Below are 18,360 nucleotides of genomic sequence, written 5' to 3' on the forward strand. Positions count from 1 at the left end.
GTGCTCGGCCATCCAGCCTGTTTTTAACCCAATAAAGCACATGCCCATCCAAGCCATGCCCACCCAGCTTCTCCAGGAGGATGCTGTGGGAGACAGTGTCAAAGGCCTTACTAAAGTCCAGGTAGACAACATCCACCAAGCAGGTGACCTCGTCATAGAAGGACATGAGATTGGTCAAGCAGGACCCGCCCTTCCTGAACCCATGCTGACTGGCCCCGATCGCTTGGTTGTCCTGCATGTGACGTGTGACGTCCTAGCTCTCCCTTCATCCCTGTCCTCCAGCTGAAGAGTTTTTTAGGGGGTTCTTTTTATTATAATTTTAAAAAAATATTGTTTGGTTTTGTTTTCTTTTGTTGTTGTTAAAACCATGACATAGGTACCTATAGCCTGGCAGAGATGCGCTATGCTCAGGCTGTTTTTTCATCGTGCCTTAAAGCAGTCTTCCTAGCAAAAGTTGTTTGGGGAAGGAAACAGAGGCAAAGTTATGTACACAGGTGCTTGTGCTGACTTTGTACTTTTCTCTTCTCTTTGTTTCTCTTCTCTTCAAATCAAAAGGGAGGCTAACAGAAATTCAGCTACCATATGCTCTTAACTACCTTGAATCCTACTGTAAAAGCAACATCCACTTACCGTCACCAGGGTTATCCACTTGAGGCAGTCACTAACACTGCTGGTTTCATGAAGAAGACAAATGAGGATTAGGGCACTATATGACAGAACAAAATCATAACCTAGAAGCAGGCAGGAAAAAATAGATGGCATAAAAACCAGTCAAACTGGATAAATGGAAATACATTTTCTCATGGAAGACCAAAAAAGTACTAAATAAAATTAAAGAAATGTAGAGCTTGTAGAAACAAGTATTGTGTGTTAAGTCTGGTAGGATAAACTTCAGAATGGTCCTGCTGTGCAAAGTGAGATTGAAAAAGGTCGCTGTCATCCATCTGCATATTTGCAACACTGAGAAAAGTGAGGTTCAGCTCTACTGTGACTGGCAGCTTGCTGAATTTAATACTCACAATTTAATATCTGAAGAGACTCCACACAACTGAGAAAACTGCTAAAGAGATGCTAACAACTGAATGAAACACAATGTTGAACACAAAGGCAAGACAAAGATACTACAGGAATAACACTCCTCTTACACTGTCAGCATGAGAGCTGCGTAGAAACGAGAACTGCCAAACAGGACTAAAGAGCAACCAACTTTTGCTAACACTGGGGTAGCAGGAGAAGCACAGAGGAACATGATGGTTTTTACCATTTGAAATGGTAAATGGCAAAAGGCACTTCATAATTAAAATCACATTCTGCAGCTCCGGGGAAACCAAAAGCATAAATGCCACGATAGCCTGGCAAAGGCTGCAGTCCATCTGATCACCACTCCAGAAGCAACGCTAAAGAAATTTTTAGCAGGGAAGCAAACTTGACTATGATTTTTTTGTTGCCAAAAAACACACAGCCATTGGCAGAAAATTATAAATGTTACTCAAAACTATCATCGGAATGAGAAATACCAAGTTCTCCCCACAGGAGGTCCTGTTAGGAAGAGACTGGAGGGAATACAGAAGCTTGTAAAAATGTTATTTCCAGCAGGGAAACATTCTCAGAGAAGAACTTCAGCATCTGAATACCCTTTTGCTCATAACGTAATATATGACATGTGGTGGATCTGGAGCTCTGGCTTCACTTAAAGAAGCAGATGGAAGATCTTTAAAGCTTTAGAGCATCTTTCTGAAGTTACACAGATCATGTTCAAGCCTTGCAGAAGAAGAAAAGAAAAACTGAGTATCACTTTGAGCTGAAGTCAAAAGAACAAAGTTACAGAGAAAAGGGGGAGAGAATCCAAGTTCTACATGAGTAGAAAAGTAGAAAAAATACTCTCCAGTGCTAATTTCTGTTAATCTTTTATGGTATAGATATGCAACTGGGGATGATATCTGGGAGACACTGGTTTAGGTCAGCCTCTGTACTTTGATGTTCTGGTTGTATTTGTCCAAGGAATTTAAGTAGAGTTTGCAAAAGAAAAAGTATAACTAGCTCAGCAGAATGCCTCCAGGAAACATCTAGCAATTGACATCCGTGGGACATACACCAACGATGTATTTTCACAAAACACTATGTCCGAGTCCACCACAAGGTGTCAATGTGGGAGCATTAGAAACGGGAGCTGCTGCTCCAGGGCCGACTTTCACAGGCTAGTCCTATCCACTCTCATAAGCCCCATCAGTAGGCGTCGCCTTCACTTCTCCATCCATGTGTGGAGCAGACCCGACACGACAGGACATAGCGGCACGCGTTGGAGGGGTGCACAACCGAGTTTCCGCTCCGTTCATGAAGGCGACTTCGACTGGGACTCCTGGCCAGAGAGGCTCCCACAGGCTGAAAGGGATCCACGTACCTGCAGGCAAGGCCTGGTCGCACCAGGTGAAATTATTCTGCCACCTTCCACTACCTCGTACACAGAGCTGAAAGACACTGTGCCGTTAAACATTTAGGCTGCCTCTTAACTTCAGCATGTTTTATGTTTAAGCAGTCCTTAAAGCACGCACAGCAGCTCTGCAGAGCAGGGAGAGCAAAACATGGGGACACTGGAGAAAGGGGTTTCAGAAAGGGGGCATTTTACAAAATCCACCCTTTATTCCATCTTTTTACTCTCCCCTCACCTGTGGTTCAGGCTACAGCTGCCCTGACATCCACAGCTCAGGATTTATCTTGGCTGGGGCCCAGGCACTGCTGCCAGGCCTCCCTTTCAGGGCAGCGGCCCTGGGAAAGTCACTCGGGGTTAAGTTTAGAGTTCCAGGTTGGCACATTCTTAGTGCAAGCCAAAAATAAGTGTGAATGGGGATCAATTTTATGAATTTGCTGAGCTGCCAATTATATTTTAAAGCTGAAACCTGAAACTAGGTTTGCCAGTTGGATAAGTATCACAGCCAACCCTTAGACAGAAATTAATTGGAAAAAACACTTCAAGTCCAGAGAGCATTGCCTTACAAACGTTATCTCTTAAGACTTTCCAGCAGTACTTTGGACACCATTGGTCAATCTGAACACAGAGGATTTTAACAAATTATGTTTATTATCTTATATATGTGTCAATCAAGATTTAGGCAGATACACAAATGTTCCAGGCATGCAACTATAGGGCAGCATTAAGGGCAGGGGGAGACACACCAACTAAACATCTTCCAAAGCAATCAAAAATTCCACAACTTCCTATTGCATTCCTATTACACCTTCTTTCATAGCATTTTTGGGGAGCAGGGTTGCCACAGCTGTACAATACTCCAAGGCCGAGTTGCTGGGTTGTGCACCCACATCTCCACAAAACTCCAGTAAATTCTCTGCTAGCCAGGCAGAGCAACACTGCACATAGAAGACGGAACTCACAGTTATCCAAAATCTGCTCCCAGCCTTGGTTCTCAGCTCCTTGCCAGAGGCACAAATAACCCCCTTGGGTCCTGCTATTGCAGCACTGGCACAGCAGCAATGCTGGCGTGAAGGCAGGATTTCCTGAGTCTCCCGATGGAGCCCATAGTTGCCCACAGGCCAGCAGCTGCTTCCCAATGCTGTACCATTCTCGCTTTCATTTATTCAGGCCTGGTCTAAATACTGCATCTATGATGCCAAGCTCTTGGCTTTCAGGGCTCAAAATGTAGTCTTTTTTTGTGTTCTGGAGAATGCAGTTTCTCTCCTATTTCAAGGCAGAATTCTGTGACAGCAATTAGTAGCAATATTACAAAAGTCACACATGCTTTTATTTATTGTATGTACAAGAATCTGTAAAAACAAGATACCTCTCCATCCTTCTTGCACGCATCTAAACCAACAGGAAATTTTACACTTATGTACTTCCAGTAAAATTGTTCCAAGAGATTGCTGTGGTGAAAGCAAAGACTGCAAGATGAATTTGAACCAAATAGGCTTAACTGATTTCTTAAACAGTTAAGTTGAAAAACTACTGAGTTATACTGGGTATTAAATTCTAAACTATACAGAGATCCACCAGAAAACTTTCAGAGTAAACCTTCTGGAGGACCCAGATGATGCTATGATGTATATCCCACTGCACAAAGTCGGGTTACATTGCACAGATGCAGAGCTGGGACCAAAAAGGACCCACAACCCAGGCCGCACACAGGTTTTGCTGGAAGATCCCCAGGGGTGCTGCTGTGGTCCTGCCTGGACACACTGCTCTTCAGGACATTGCCTGTGAAGTGCAGGGTAATCTGCACCGAAAGCTGCACACAGCTGAGAGCAAAGGTTCCGACAGGCTGGCCTTGACAGGATTTTGAATGAAGCAGGAATCACCGAGTCGACTCCTGCTCAGGGAGCAGACCATGTCATATGGGGTTAAGAGTACAATAAAACACTGCCAGCTCAGGGCTGACTCAGCAGTTTGTGCGCTGCACCATCAAGCCCTGCACCATCACACACACTAGTGGGGAAAGTCAAGAGAGGATGACAAAATACAGTGCCCTTACCATGGTGTAACCACTCACAACACTGCACCAGACTTACCTGCTCCAGAGCAGAAAGGGCTAAAAAGGCAGGGAAAGCAAACTCCATCATCCCCGATATCGGAGGCTGGGGGAAAAACACCTGGAAAAGGTCAGCGAGCAGCTGGCTTGCACTGCTGCTTTAGGACATGTAGGAATTGTCCAGCTCATAGGTCATAAGCAGGTTTTGGTAATGTCTCGTTTACCAGGTGACTCACAGGAGGTTGTAAATGTGATTCAGCCTTGGTTTGCCTTAAGACCCTGTCTCTGCAGAGATGACCCATGGGTAGCTGTGTAGATAGCTCAGCCCTGAGTTGTCTGGTAAGCAATTTAATTTAAAAGTACTAAGCTCAGCAGAAAAAAAACCCCTCCACATTACTAATCATTATTAAAGAGGGAAAGCTTTTGTCATGTCCTTCTGCTCAGAACGCACTGACAAGACATGACAGTATTTTCTTTCTCAAGTACAGGGCAACTGTGCCAAGGAAGGGTTTTTAAAGCCAAGAGTTACACTGCCTTTTCAATTTATTTATTTATTTATTACTTAAGTAAGCAGCCTAGTTGCACTGGCATAGTATGAACCTCTAGCATCCACTTTTTGAAAACCTTAACATTTAGGAACGTGGACAGAAGACATGCAGAGGTACACACTTTCTAATGCTTTCACAATTGCAGAGGAATTGCACAACCAGCCTGGATGCCCAATGACAGCATCCTCTCTACGACAGCAGTTTTAGTTTGTAGACTTTGGCTACCAAGAAAAGATACCTCATGACAATCTCTTCATAATTGTGTGAGGTATCTCTGTCAGAAGATGGTATTCCTCAGGTCATATTTAAATTTGATTTCTGGCCCCAAAACAGAGTGAAGGAAAAGGCTCATGAAAGAAAACAGGAGATTCATCCCCGTTTTAATCCAAATTTTCACTGTAGCTACCAAAAGCTGCAACAAAACATGGGGAGTTTGGCTTGAGTGTTTGTTCAAATCTTTAATTAAAAAGGGAAAAATGGAAAGTTGGAAAGACAAAGACAGAGGCAGAGAAGAGGCAGAGATGAGTGAAGGCACAGGGAATAGCAAAACCTTGGGTTCACATTCTGCACGCTGTTTGGAGCAGAGTTGCGTGTCACCAGAGCAGAGCATCTTCTAGAAAGTGAGCCAGTGACACAGTCATATTGCTGAGATAAACTGCGGTGGTACTGGCACGTGTAGTATCTTTACTATATGTATTTAGTATTTTCTATGATCCTTTGACTATTTCCCTGCCCCATTCCATCCCCATTAGCAGCAAAAAATGCTATTGCAGCATGAAGACTGTGAGAACACATCTATTATCTTTAGGATGGCTTTACAGGTTATATGTGTGAGGAAGCTTACAGATCCTAAAGCGGTGTCATACATCTTCCAGCAGAAGGAAGCGCTGGATCTGCTGCTGCTTCAATTGCTGCACAAGACGACAGTTCCTACAACTTTCCTGATGTGCCTTCCCTGTCCTCTCCAGCTAACAGGTCTAACAACTGCGTTTTGGCCAAATGCCTTGTGAGTGGCATTTCACACTTTTTGACGACTGTCCACAGGCTCCCAGTCAGCCCCAAAGCAACTGAAGGAGTGGGAAGAGGTGCAAAGCACCCAAGTATCTTCTGCATCTTTCTTTGAAACCACAGCTCCCCAGAGCAGGTGAGTCACAGCACTGCAAGACACCAAGCAAGTCACTCGGGAAACTCTCACACAAACCAAAAACAAAGCTGAGAAAGATTTTGTAGAAAATTAATTCATCTGTCCAATTTTGTTCCATCCAGGATAAAACACACAAGATAACATATTAAAAAGAACAAGTAACAAAAACAACCCCAACAAACACAGAGCTCTCCATCTTACAATTTACAGCTAACTACTAACTACAGAGGTGCTACCATGAGCAAAATAGTGTTGTAAACAAATGACTTTTTTTCTTTATATTAGCATGTAAGACACATTCTGTACATACAAACATTGTTTATTAACTTAGTAATCCAGTTTTCACTCCAAAGCATTCATCTTCTCATGTGAAACACATGCTTCCTGCCACATCAGAAGAGCTATCCATATTCACAAGCCTGTTTGGAACTCACTTCTAGATTTACTACCTTAATTAGAAAACACCACTTTTAAGAGTTTATTATTGTAGTATGATGGTAAAAAGTTAATGCAGAATTACTCATGCATTGGCCTTCCTCTTGAGGCTATAAAGCACCTATTTTAAGGATGAACCATCCAGGCTCCAAATCCATAGAAGCAGAATAACCTACCTTACCTGCAGGCACCTCTCTTCTGCTGTGTACCAGCCAGACGAGGCACGCCAGGGACTCGCTTCCCACTGCCCTTCCCTGAGGAGGACCTTGTAAGCCTTTCCTTGGCACATCAACAAATGTGCCAAGCGCAAGACCCCAGCATGCAATGGTGACACCCACACTTTAGTTGGTGTGTTACAGTGGGGTGCAAGAAAAGCAACACCACTTGCGTTCGCATACAAAGAACAAAGGACACAGCATCCCTCAGTCCGCTTGTCTCCATCACCCTTTTTCTCAGCTCTGAATCACAATTACTTGCAGTAGGAACTTGGATTTAGGCAAAGCTTATCAGTCACAGGCTGGATGTGGTCTGCTGAACATCTAAGACAAAAACCACATAAACATGCTTAATATAAATTCCTCCATTCATCTGTTACCAAATCAACTACATCGAATTTGGATTGACACTGTATTCCTGTAAATGGTGTGGAAAAATAGCATGCAATCACAGAATTTAAAACTGTAACACAATGCAGAGCCTTAAAAAAATGGAATTAGGTTTACAGCAGTATTTCAAATTGCTCATTTTAGTACCCAAGTTGATATGCGACTCATTTACGAAGTCTGCGCTCACATGCAATACGATAACATTTTGTTATTTTAAATAAACTTGCAAATAACAGGCAACTTGAACCCATGTAGATAGTCAATCATTTTTGGCTCAAAGTCCCCTGTAACTACACATAGATGTCTGCAACATAAATCAATGATGAGAACGGGACACTGGTAAAAGGTTAGCTGAACTCGTGCCTGCAGTATTGTACTGGCCAGGGACTGTTACACTTCAGTTACAAGTTACAAATATCTGCATGTTTGATGAAAACATAATTACATAATTAATACATAATTAATAATTGCAATAAGTCTCACTGCTGGGAATCATCAAGTCTGAAGTCTGACTGAAGCAAGCACTTCTGAGTTCTACCAGCGCTGCCTCTAAAGGTGCTACTACTTGAGCAGCTCTACCATAGAGTAAGCATATCACTGATACAGAACTGCACAAAGAAAAACAAATAAAAAACTACTGAGAACTGTATCAAAAAGGAAAAAAGCCAAAATTTAGTCCGATCGCATCACTCTCAACATTCATCACAATTCCCAAGTGTTTCTATAGCACTTCTCATCGTGGAGCCCCAAGCCCTCAAATATTTCACACTAACTTTCTGTTCTCGCACTCTCCTGCTATTTTAAGCAGCGTATATAAAACATGAGCTTCATGAGGCATTTTGGGCAACATAAAAAAAAAAATCAAAATATTGTTCCTCAATGTTAATGATAAAAGAGCTATTCAAGCAGCCAGGCTTGAAAAAGGAATGCACTGTAATCATTCTACTCTGTACCAGTGAAAGAAATCAAAAAAGTTTAAAGCTAATTTATATTTTCTACTCAAATATAAAGTATTTTTTAAACAAATAAGAGATAAATGAAATAGTTAAATTAAGTAAAAGGATCTCCTTGCTATTTAAAGTTAGAACTAAATATTACTGAGTTACCATGGATCCACAAGATAGATGCTGTTAATTGACTGTATTCAAAATTTTCTGCCACTTGTTTTATAGCAATACTCCCATTTTAGAATACTAAAATAGCATTGCAAAGGGTAAATAGTGAGTACATTTCAATACTTGGTTATGTGGCTGTTTTTTTAATGCTTGTTCAACATCTTTAATCAAGTCCTCCTTCAATTTGTGTCCAGGCTTCAATGTACATTCAAGGTAGACGAATTTGACTGAAGAAATGCAATACTGATGAGGATACTTTTCTTAAAGTGAAATATGTATTCTCCCCAGGCATCTACAAAATACACTGAAGGCAGACATTTAGGCATTATAAAACTGATTAAGCTCGCACAAATAAAACAAATACACATAGACAGGCACAAATAATAAGCATGCGGTTTTAAAATCAATCTATTATTAGCTTGAGACTGAAGATACCCAGTCTCACAATTAATCTGAATTTCAAGGGTGCCACATACAACCATACTCCTGGGCAACAGAATAGCTCTACTGATTGGAGACTGTACAACGGAAGTGTTTTTTTACTTTATCTAGGAAGCCAGCAATGTGAACTGAAGTCAGTTCCACGGAGCTGAGGCAACTCAGCATACCAGTTACCAGCTCTGCCTCAGTTTTGCTGCCTGGATACCTTCTAAAGGTATCTAAATTCTGAAGCATGACCAAGTGATTAATATATTACATACTCACAAAAAATTAAGCGGGAACATCTCCAAAAGCCAAGAACTATACTAAAGACTGAAGCAATTTATTTTTTGTTGTTTTTTAAAAAAATCAATTCTAGATATCCCTGACAAAGACAGTACAAAAATGTAAAGCCATAAATCAGCATCAAAATACTGATGTTCACAATACCAAGTTTAACCTTACTGCAAATGTTTAATTTTATCTTCTATGAGGAAAAAGAAAAAAAAAATCAGCAGTGAAATCTAGTTCTATATCATCCTTCAAAAATTAAAACCCTACCCTTTAAGAACATAGAATAGCAATATGTCAGTATACTGGCATCAACTTGAAGGAAGAGCTAGTGAGAGATGTGACCTGAAATACAGGAAGGACATAAAACCCCTGAAGACAAAGGCCTAAATCTGTGGAACAGATGCCACTGGAAATGTCATTTCTCTTGTCCCACTATTCCACAATCAGGTGCTGAAAATACTGCCGGACACACTCTCATACCAGTGTGCTGATGGCTCTGCATAGCTAGCTGGAGCTAGGATGTAAATACTTATCTTTTTTCCTTCAGAAAATGAACATTCAAATAAATGCAGGGAAAAGATTAATTACACATCCGATAGGATGAGCAGATTTTCATTCTACATATGTCCCAAAACATGCTTTTTCTACCTCCTAGCTGACTGTAGTTTGGTTGGTTTTTTTAATACAGTGGCACTCCTCACTCCAAATGCTAATTTTCATGTCGGATTAAGGCACTCCAGTTGCTCAATCTGTGTAAGGAATGCTTTTTTGCTGGATCTGTAGTTAACCTGTTTATAGCTGCCTCCTGAAGGGTTTGTATATGGCATCACTGTGTCTCAGGAAAGCCCAGCTCCACATATCAAATCTCTATCTAGACAGGGTCCAAGCAGGAAAGATGTCCAGGAACACTATAATAGTGTCCCATCACTTTAATAAACTTAGCGCCAAAATACAGTTCAACCATATTAATCCTTAAAGTGTGCTTATATTAACCATACAAAAAGTATGTGGTTGCCCATTTTGAATTAGAAAAAGATTTTTAAAATCATAAACCCATAAAGCGTGAAATAAAAAGGGCCTGCATCTAGCTTATTACTTAATGATTAAACAAATGGTTCTTTGGTCAGGACAAAATCCTGCCAATGCAACTTTATGGGATATATTCTTTACACTCACTGAATTAGTATTAGACAATATAATAGTATTAAATAGAATAATGCATGGCAAAAGACACAAGATTCAACAAAATAAAGGTTTAAATAAAATCTCTGGTCCTAAGAAATCAGCCTACTTTTAATACTTTTAATGCTTATTGTTGAGTATTCTGTTGCTCCACAGCATGGAAAAAGCAAACAAATCACAAAACCAAACATTAGAATATAATTTTTTTTTTAATTTTTATAAATAACTTATCTGTTACAAAGACAGTTTACCCAGCTAAATCACAAAACCATCAACTCAAGATATCCAAATTAGGTTTTATTAATAAAACAGGTAAAAACTGATTTGTCAATCTTCACATAGAACTGCAGATGAAGCTGAAAAACAAGGCCTCATTTTATAAACAAAATGCATTGAATGCAAGTGCTTTGGGTCTACTGCCTAATTACCTGGGATTGGCATTTTCTTCCCACATAAAAAAAATGCAAAGCCTTCAAAACAAAGGCCTCGGTGCATTTACATAGATCACTTGTAAAACTCCTAATGAAAGTGTCCACTGGCAAATGTTTACAGTGGGTGACAGTCTACTTTGTCTCTTGCTACATTGTTAGCACTCCCTCCAGCCTCAGCCTAAGTGCTGCTACATAATTCTTTGTATGCCGTCTTTCATGCATACTGTACTGGAATTCCGTTTCCTTGATCTCGGTTACATACATCCCCGATCATGTGAATATTTTCCTTAAAAAAATAGATTATCAAAATAAAGAGATGCTTGAGGTTGCTTCAGTGTTCAAGTCTGTTTGATTTCTCTTTTCCAGCCTTTATTTCAGTTGTCCTAAGTATTGCTATCCTTGTTTTCTATAAATATGAGACTTCACCACAAAGGCAGGTTTAGAAACTGGCTGCCAAGAGAAGAAAGCATTTAAAGTCCTTGAACAAAGCTGTATGATGCTGCTGCTGGTGGTTTGGGCACTGTATGTACTTCCCCAATGAATCTCTCTTCAGGAGTCTGCAAGATACCCAGCAGATGAAGCAAGCTTAAACTGGATGCTGACCTGTTGGTGGGTTGAAAGTTTCTTAGTACAAAGTTTCCTCACACCAGACAAAACACTACCTTGTGTCACCCACCGTAAAACTCAGTGTACGGAGTGAACTATATGCATAACTCTTCCAACTTTTCCTGCATTTTTACCACGCTGCATCTGCAGGTCTTCACAGATCATCAGCATTTACAAGAGCAATGTACAGAATGAACAGAGGAAAGCTATTTTGTGCATAGTTTCTTATTAATGCTCTTATTTTAAGGCATTGCTTCTCTCAGATAAAAGCTTAAAAAAGGGACATGATCGTGCTTAATCACTTAAGGGAAAAAAAGAAAGTTAACAAAAAGACTATTACACTATACATACAGAAGTACAAGAAAATAATAAAGGTGAAGAAAAGAAATCACTTAAAGCAGGCTTTAGAGCTATGTACAGTAGGAAAAGCTTTGGGGTATTTCACTGTGTGTATTGTACAGACAACGCATGCAGTTTTTCCTTTTCATCTTTAGACGTGATTGTACTGATTTCTGGCTTCACAGAGATGTTTTCAGGGAAGACAAGGCAAAGAGTACCACTGATTTGTGAGGTTCTTCCCTTTATTGAAGGCACTACGTGGCAGCAAACAGTTTAAAAAGTTAAACCTTGTTCCTTTTACATCTCCTCTGTGCATGTAGTGTTTCACCGAAAGCTCTGAAAACAAAAATGCTAGCACTCTATTCCTTTCCCCAGTCAAAATTCAGTAGCGACATTGGGGCAGAGAAGAGGATGGGCAACACCCAAGCACTGAACATGGTGCGTGTTACTGGGATACTGGTAATACTGTATATGGTGTAGGCAGCTGGCAACTGAGTCTTTCAGCAGATTACCTTTCAGCCGATGAATTTCAACTGCCTGTGACATGACACTGAGGTATTACTAGCTCTGTGGGCTGACATTTAACATTAGCGAAATACCATCTTGTCACACCTTCAATCTTACAAAACCCTACGCATAAATGCTTTTTTTGCACACCCCCCCCCAATGACTGGATAGTTCCTTGTACGTTTGCTATGGTTTTACAAAAGGTAATGGGCCTGTTGGCTCAGAAATGCCTGGGCATTTCACACTGTTCACAGCGATTTAAGGCCGGATGATTTAAAAAAGTACAGGCAGTACAACTCCACTGAGCTCCCTCATCTTCATCTGTGTCTGGAACAGTCTTTGGCGTTTTCACAATGGACCTCTGATCTGTGACATGAAAGAGAGAAGATAAGCAGTTACTAACCAAGAATAGCAAGAAAATAATTGGGATTTTTTTTTCAGTAATTGAGAACTATCTTGTTCCTCTAAGAGCTGTACAGTTATTACAAGTGACAGAAGCAACTTTTTACCACCCCCTTGACTACAGCTTGATTTTAAGTCAGCCAAATGCTACAAGGTGAAACTATAAAAAGCAAGTTTCCCATCCTTTCACTCTGCTTTCTTCCCTTTTGGTCTCAGTTCAAAGCTGTTGCATGAAACAGAGATAAAATGTAGAAATAAATCAGCACAGGAAACATGCACAAGATTTAGAAGTCTGAAGTCTATGAAGCACTCTAAAATTCATTTTAAGAATTAAGTGCTCTGGTAACCTTTTGATATATTTAACACTTTGACCCTAGAATGAGCATCAACAGCTTTTCCTCAAACCACATAAGCAGTCAGATACGCTTAAAACCAAAAAAACAACCCCAGTGCCTAGCTCTGTCATGCTATATAGTAATCCCTGCAAGTGCAGAAAGGCCTCTTTTTGCACTATGTGTTGGACAACAACCTTCAACTATTTCACAAGAGAAAAGATGAAAAAAAAAAAGTTGAAGAGGGAGAAGAGATCCATTACACACATATTATGGATTATCTATTTCATTTGGTAGGCTGCCTATAGGTCATAGCATAATACCGTTGCAAATAATTTAATTCTCTGCTTTATGTAACACTCAAGACATAATAATTACTCTATTTTGTTTGACATCCCATTAGAGCAAAAAAATAAGTAACTTACAAAACTTAATGACTAGCAGAAAGGTCAAGACTGACTAGTGAACTCAGCAATACTGACTGCCCTGCTAGGCAGCATTCCACTGCTCTTCAACTATCTAAAACTGTATTTAACAATAGTCTGAATGGGCTTTTATGTAAATTGCTAATACAAATTCTACAGTAGCCAGGCAGTCCAGTCGGGTAACCAAACTGTTACTGTAACACATAAAAAAACCCACTCTTCACCAAGGACAATGATGAAGTCACCTAAACGAGTTTCACTCATCCCTAAGCAATGTATCTTACGTTCACGACAAAAAAAAAAAAGACAGATGCTTCCATTTACCTGAACTACCTCCCAACATATTACACATCTTTAAACATACCCCATTTAATATACTTTTATTTCCTGAATGTATGAGTAGAGAGGAAACAAGAGCAAACGAAGCATATTTACTGCTAATACAAATAAAATGCAATGTTTGTAATCTATTTTATAAATTAATATTTAAACTAGATTCACAGACTAGAACTCAATATTAGATGGAAACCAAATATTAGTATTAAATCCAAATTTTACCAGTACAGTACCTTTGGGTTTTGGTGGCACTGGACCAAGAAATCCAATATTATCATAAAAATTATGAATAGCACTGGGATTAAAATGTGGTCCTAAAAATAAATAAAAAAGTGGAGTATTAAAATAAACTTGGATAGGAAAGCATATCAGGTGGTTTTTTTCCAGTAATACTGAAACAGTACTATTATTCACTTAACACCTTCAGGGTGTCAATACAGACCCAAGTAAGATAGTGATTTCAACAACACACTTAAACTTACTGCCCTAAATATGCAATATAAAGTCAAGTCAGAAATAGAATCCAGCAGAACAAACTTCTTAAGTATATTTTTTTCTGCTACTCTTAGATACACCTGTTTAATTTCCCGTTATCTGCAGGTACATTGTCTGAAGGAGAACTTGCACAGCTCAAGACTGATCTAACAGCTTGCTACTGCTGAAAATAGAAAGCATCAGTCTCTTCCCTCTCACTGTCTTGGTTCTCCCTTCCCGTGCCTCTCCCTCACACCAGCCTTAGCAAGCTTTTTCAGCAACACAGCAACATTTTTCACTTGGCTACTGAGCAGAATCAGCTCTGCAAAGGGTCTAAAAAGCTAATACAGAGCCAGAGCACAGTAAGCAGCAAGAGAGGGAAACAGGAAGAGCGAGGGAGCTTCTGTTGGCAGGTCTTGAATTGGCTCAGCTGCCTCATAATTTCACCCTCATGACCAAAGGCTGTGGCCCCACAGACAAGAAAAGTGAAAGGAGAAGAACACACTGAAAGTTACCACTGTACTTTATACTTGCTAACTTGAGAGGCTGCAAACAAGACAAGGAGTGGAATAGAGAGATGGACATATATGTAAGGCTGTATCATTCTGAAAACTTCTTCTCCCTCTTCTTTGATACTCAAATAACCAGATTTTTTCCCTCAGCATTTATTAAGTAAATGGCATCACAAGTTTCTCTATTCTGAGCCAAGTACGAGACAGGAATGATCGTGGGATTAGGAAAATCAAAGCCAACAAAAACAACAGGATTAGAAAACAATTACTTCCATGGTTTCACTGAAACTTATGTGATGATTTTGCAAACAGCATGTATACCCATCATTTATAACCGAGATACTTCTGATACAAGCAGACAGTGAAAGAAGAAAAAAAAAAATTAAACATTTACAGTTGCTGATGTACTAAGACATACTGTACCTCTTGCTTGAAAAAGATCAATCTCTTTGGTTAGGCAATCTATGTCTATCTGCAGCTGTCTGTTACAACTTCTTAACTGTTGCATTTCTTCCAGCTGAAAAAATAAATCTGCCCATTAGACTAAATTTTCCCATTTTATTATCAGTTACCATTCACGCATAGGTAGACAGCATTTAGTTACTTCAGAAGTGAAGATAAAACAACCTTCCCTTATGATGACCTCTCTTTTAATCCAAGCATCTTATAAAAGGCTTTCAGACCCGGTGAATTCTTCTCTTACCAGACTCCAGACTGTGGTCAGGACACCACCAGTGATCCACCAGATCAATGGCTGATCTTCTGATACTGAAAACTGATGCATAAATCAGTTTCTTTGAGATTGGAATATACATGAAGACCAAAAAAGACTTTTTGTGGAAAGCAGTACAGCATTAAGTCGTAGTCTGAAACATTAGGTAACACCACTTTTTAGAACATCTGGAAGGACTACCAGGTCAAACCTTTTGCGACTGCCTTTAAAAGCAACACCTCTCAAAGCAATCAGTGAACTGAAAGGTTGTGGTTAAGTAACATTATTTAGCCCTTCCTCTGAACTACACTGTTCACCCGTTTAATTCTAGCTAGACTGCCCATCACTAGTATATTGTCAATATATGAGCAACTGCTCCTTTAATTTATTGTGACAGACCACACTTGTGGTTTAGGTTTACAGCCTACAGACGTTTCAACTTACTGATGGAATTTGGGAAACAGAATTCGATCTTTTCAGGCGCCTTCGTGTTAGATTATTCTCCATTTCATTGACCTCTGATTTTAGTTTATCCAACTTTTTCTTTTGAATCTCAAGTTCTCGTTGAAGTCGCTCCATCCTGGCCTTCTGGTGTACCAGTAAAGCTGTAATACATAAAGTCCCATTTTATCCACTTTATTATCCTTCACATGGCAACATCAGATAAAGATGAAAGTTAGCATTCTTTTGGGAAAACACAGACAAAAACACTGCTACAGATTGCTTCTCCATTACCCTCACAAGAAAATATCTGCCATAAGACAGAAAAGTGGTGTATTTTCCAAAACAGCACAAATCAATTACATTCAAATCAACAAGTAAATACAATGAAAAAGTCATAAAACATAACCGACGACCATGAAAAATTTAGCTGTAATTTGTAAAAAGCTTTCAAGAACCCAACCATTCTACAGGAATGACTACCGGGAAACCGACAACAAACATTTCCATGCACTGTATTCAGCCCAACCATTATAAAACAGGTACCACGAAGATGATTTCAGAGATGGCTACAACACAGAGCACTATAGATGCTAGATAAGCATCAAGATTTTGATTTTTATTGCTATTTGGATTGGAACACAATCCAGTGTTCTTGACACAGCAGGAGACATCAAATGAAACTAAAACAGAAAGTACTACAAGCAATGCTGCTGGCAAACATCAGTTATATTTATCACAGAGGCTGGATTGTATGTCATTTTATCCCTAAACTATGGTGCAGAGCCATTAGCTCAGCTTCTAATTTCTAACACTGCTTACTATTTGTAAAGAAAATGGCATGAGGGGACCTAATTTAGAAACTATGAAGTTAGCACTTAGACCACAGCTTTTGAAAGCTATAAAGAACATAAGTAGGAGAAGATGCAATCAAATTAATACAATTTAAGAAGTTTAAAGGGAATTATACTATTAAATATCGCCACACGAGCGGGTAACATTGCTCAAAGTAATAATCACCTTCTATAAAAATGAAAAAGTGCTTCATTAAAGAAGCCAAAAATCATTCCAGCTTCTGCACACCCATTTATTCATTCATTAAATTATTAATGGGATCGATTTCACAGACTATGGATACCTTTATAGCACTGTGGAAATTATAAAAAAGCAGCAATAACAAGGTATTTTTAAAAGATCGGTTGTTGCCTCACAAAGTGTTTAGGCAAAACTCTAGCTGAAATGTGATGTTTAATTCACCAGCATTTCTTCAGGTACCAAAAAGCATTCAAATTTGGTTGTTTAAGTTCACCGAGTAATAGCAGAGGAAAAAATGGCACAAAGAGATGCAACTTTCCACATCCTCTGCTGCAATTCCTGCCTGTTCATTCATTCACACTTCATATTTTGTCTTCCAGGGGTTCTTCAAAAGGAGAAACTATGCCAAACTATTTTTGTACAGTGTTAAAGAACTGCAAAGCCTTACTGAAATTCAGCCTAGGCTTTTGAGTAACATGTTCAAAAGATACTGAAATGACAAAGCTGCTTCAACTTCTGCTTTGTTTTGCTCAACTTAGGGATGTTTGCATAGACAGACATCTTTACTTGGGACTGTCACTAGTCATACTAGTCATGGTTAAAGTTGCAGCTGTGCTCATATGTCACAAAATTTTAGTAACTGAAATCCTAAGATAAAGATTTCTGTTGAGGACCTGGAATCATTAGGTAAGTAGTCTCAAAAGACAGCCTGCCCTCTTGAAAAGCCTTCTAGAAGCAGCTGAAGGAACTTTTCCTCCTATTTACAAACTCCAGGAGTTACAAACGTAGCTGCAACTATAAAGAAAGGAAATCACAGACTACTTTGCCTCTATACTCTAGCAGGGACAGTACTAGCTCTTCTTCCTTTTACACTTTATTTCTACTTCTAGGTAGTCTGGTAGCACTCTTCTCCCTTACCACGTCCAGTGCATCAGCAGCCTGCATCCATAGTTGAACAGGTCTGAAGAGCTCCGAGTCTGGTCAGTAGCATAGCTGTAACCTAGGCCTTGAGGAGTTGCCTCAGCAGTAATACCAAGGCAGCAAAAATAGACTATCTCCAGGATGCACGGTATGGCCTCAAAAGAGTAAGACTATGAGCAAGATTGCACCTTTGGACAGATTTGCCCTGTGTCATGTCTGTCCCCCGAGTCCCCATGTTTTTCTTTAAGCTACTTGTAAAGGGAAAAAACCCGCAACTTCTCATTTCAATGCTCTCCCACTTCTGTGGTTTAGAAATTAAGCTGTCATTATGGAACCGCAGAGGGAACGGAAGGCACTGAGGGATGCTCTCAGCACTATTACAATGCCCTTCATTTTCACGTAGCTTTCCAGACATGATCCAATTTATTCTCCTGGCACCTCAATGACTACCATTTTACAATTTCAAGTGCCAGCAGATTTTAAACACACTCATTACAAAATTACTGTTATGATTAAATAAGAATAATAATTTGATACTGCTATGCTAAATTTCTACTATTAAAAATAACTTGGATGACAGACTGGCAAGACATCGGTTTTAAGTGGTGATTTTCACACAGAATTTGGTAATTTTGCTTAAATACCAATTTCACAGCTGTAGGG

The 18,360-nt window shown here is 39.6% G+C and overlaps 1 protein-coding gene across 1 annotated transcript in view; it reads right to left on the minus strand.

The window, feature by feature from the left end:
* Window positions 1-10,414: 10,414 nt before the first annotated feature.
* The window catches only part of TAB2 (TGF-beta activated kinase 1/MAP3K7 binding protein 2), a 19,522-nt gene continuing 11,576 nt past the window's right edge, over window positions 10,415-18,360 (minus strand). Inside the window, 4 exon segments of the mRNA XM_010179630.1 lie at window positions 10,415-12,473; window positions 13,836-13,916; window positions 15,012-15,105; window positions 15,745-15,905. Coding sequence (XP_010177932.1) covers window positions 12,328-12,473; window positions 13,836-13,916; window positions 15,012-15,105; window positions 15,745-15,905 — 482 coding nt within the window. The 3' untranslated portion in view covers window positions 10,415-12,327.

This window comes from Mesitornis unicolor, unplaced genomic scaffold, assembly GCF_000695765.1.
Source record: "Mesitornis unicolor isolate BGI_N332 unplaced genomic scaffold, ASM69576v1 scaffold26762, whole genome shotgun sequence".
Taxonomy (NCBI): Eukaryota; Metazoa; Chordata; class Aves; order Mesitornithiformes; family Mesitornithidae; genus Mesitornis; species Mesitornis unicolor.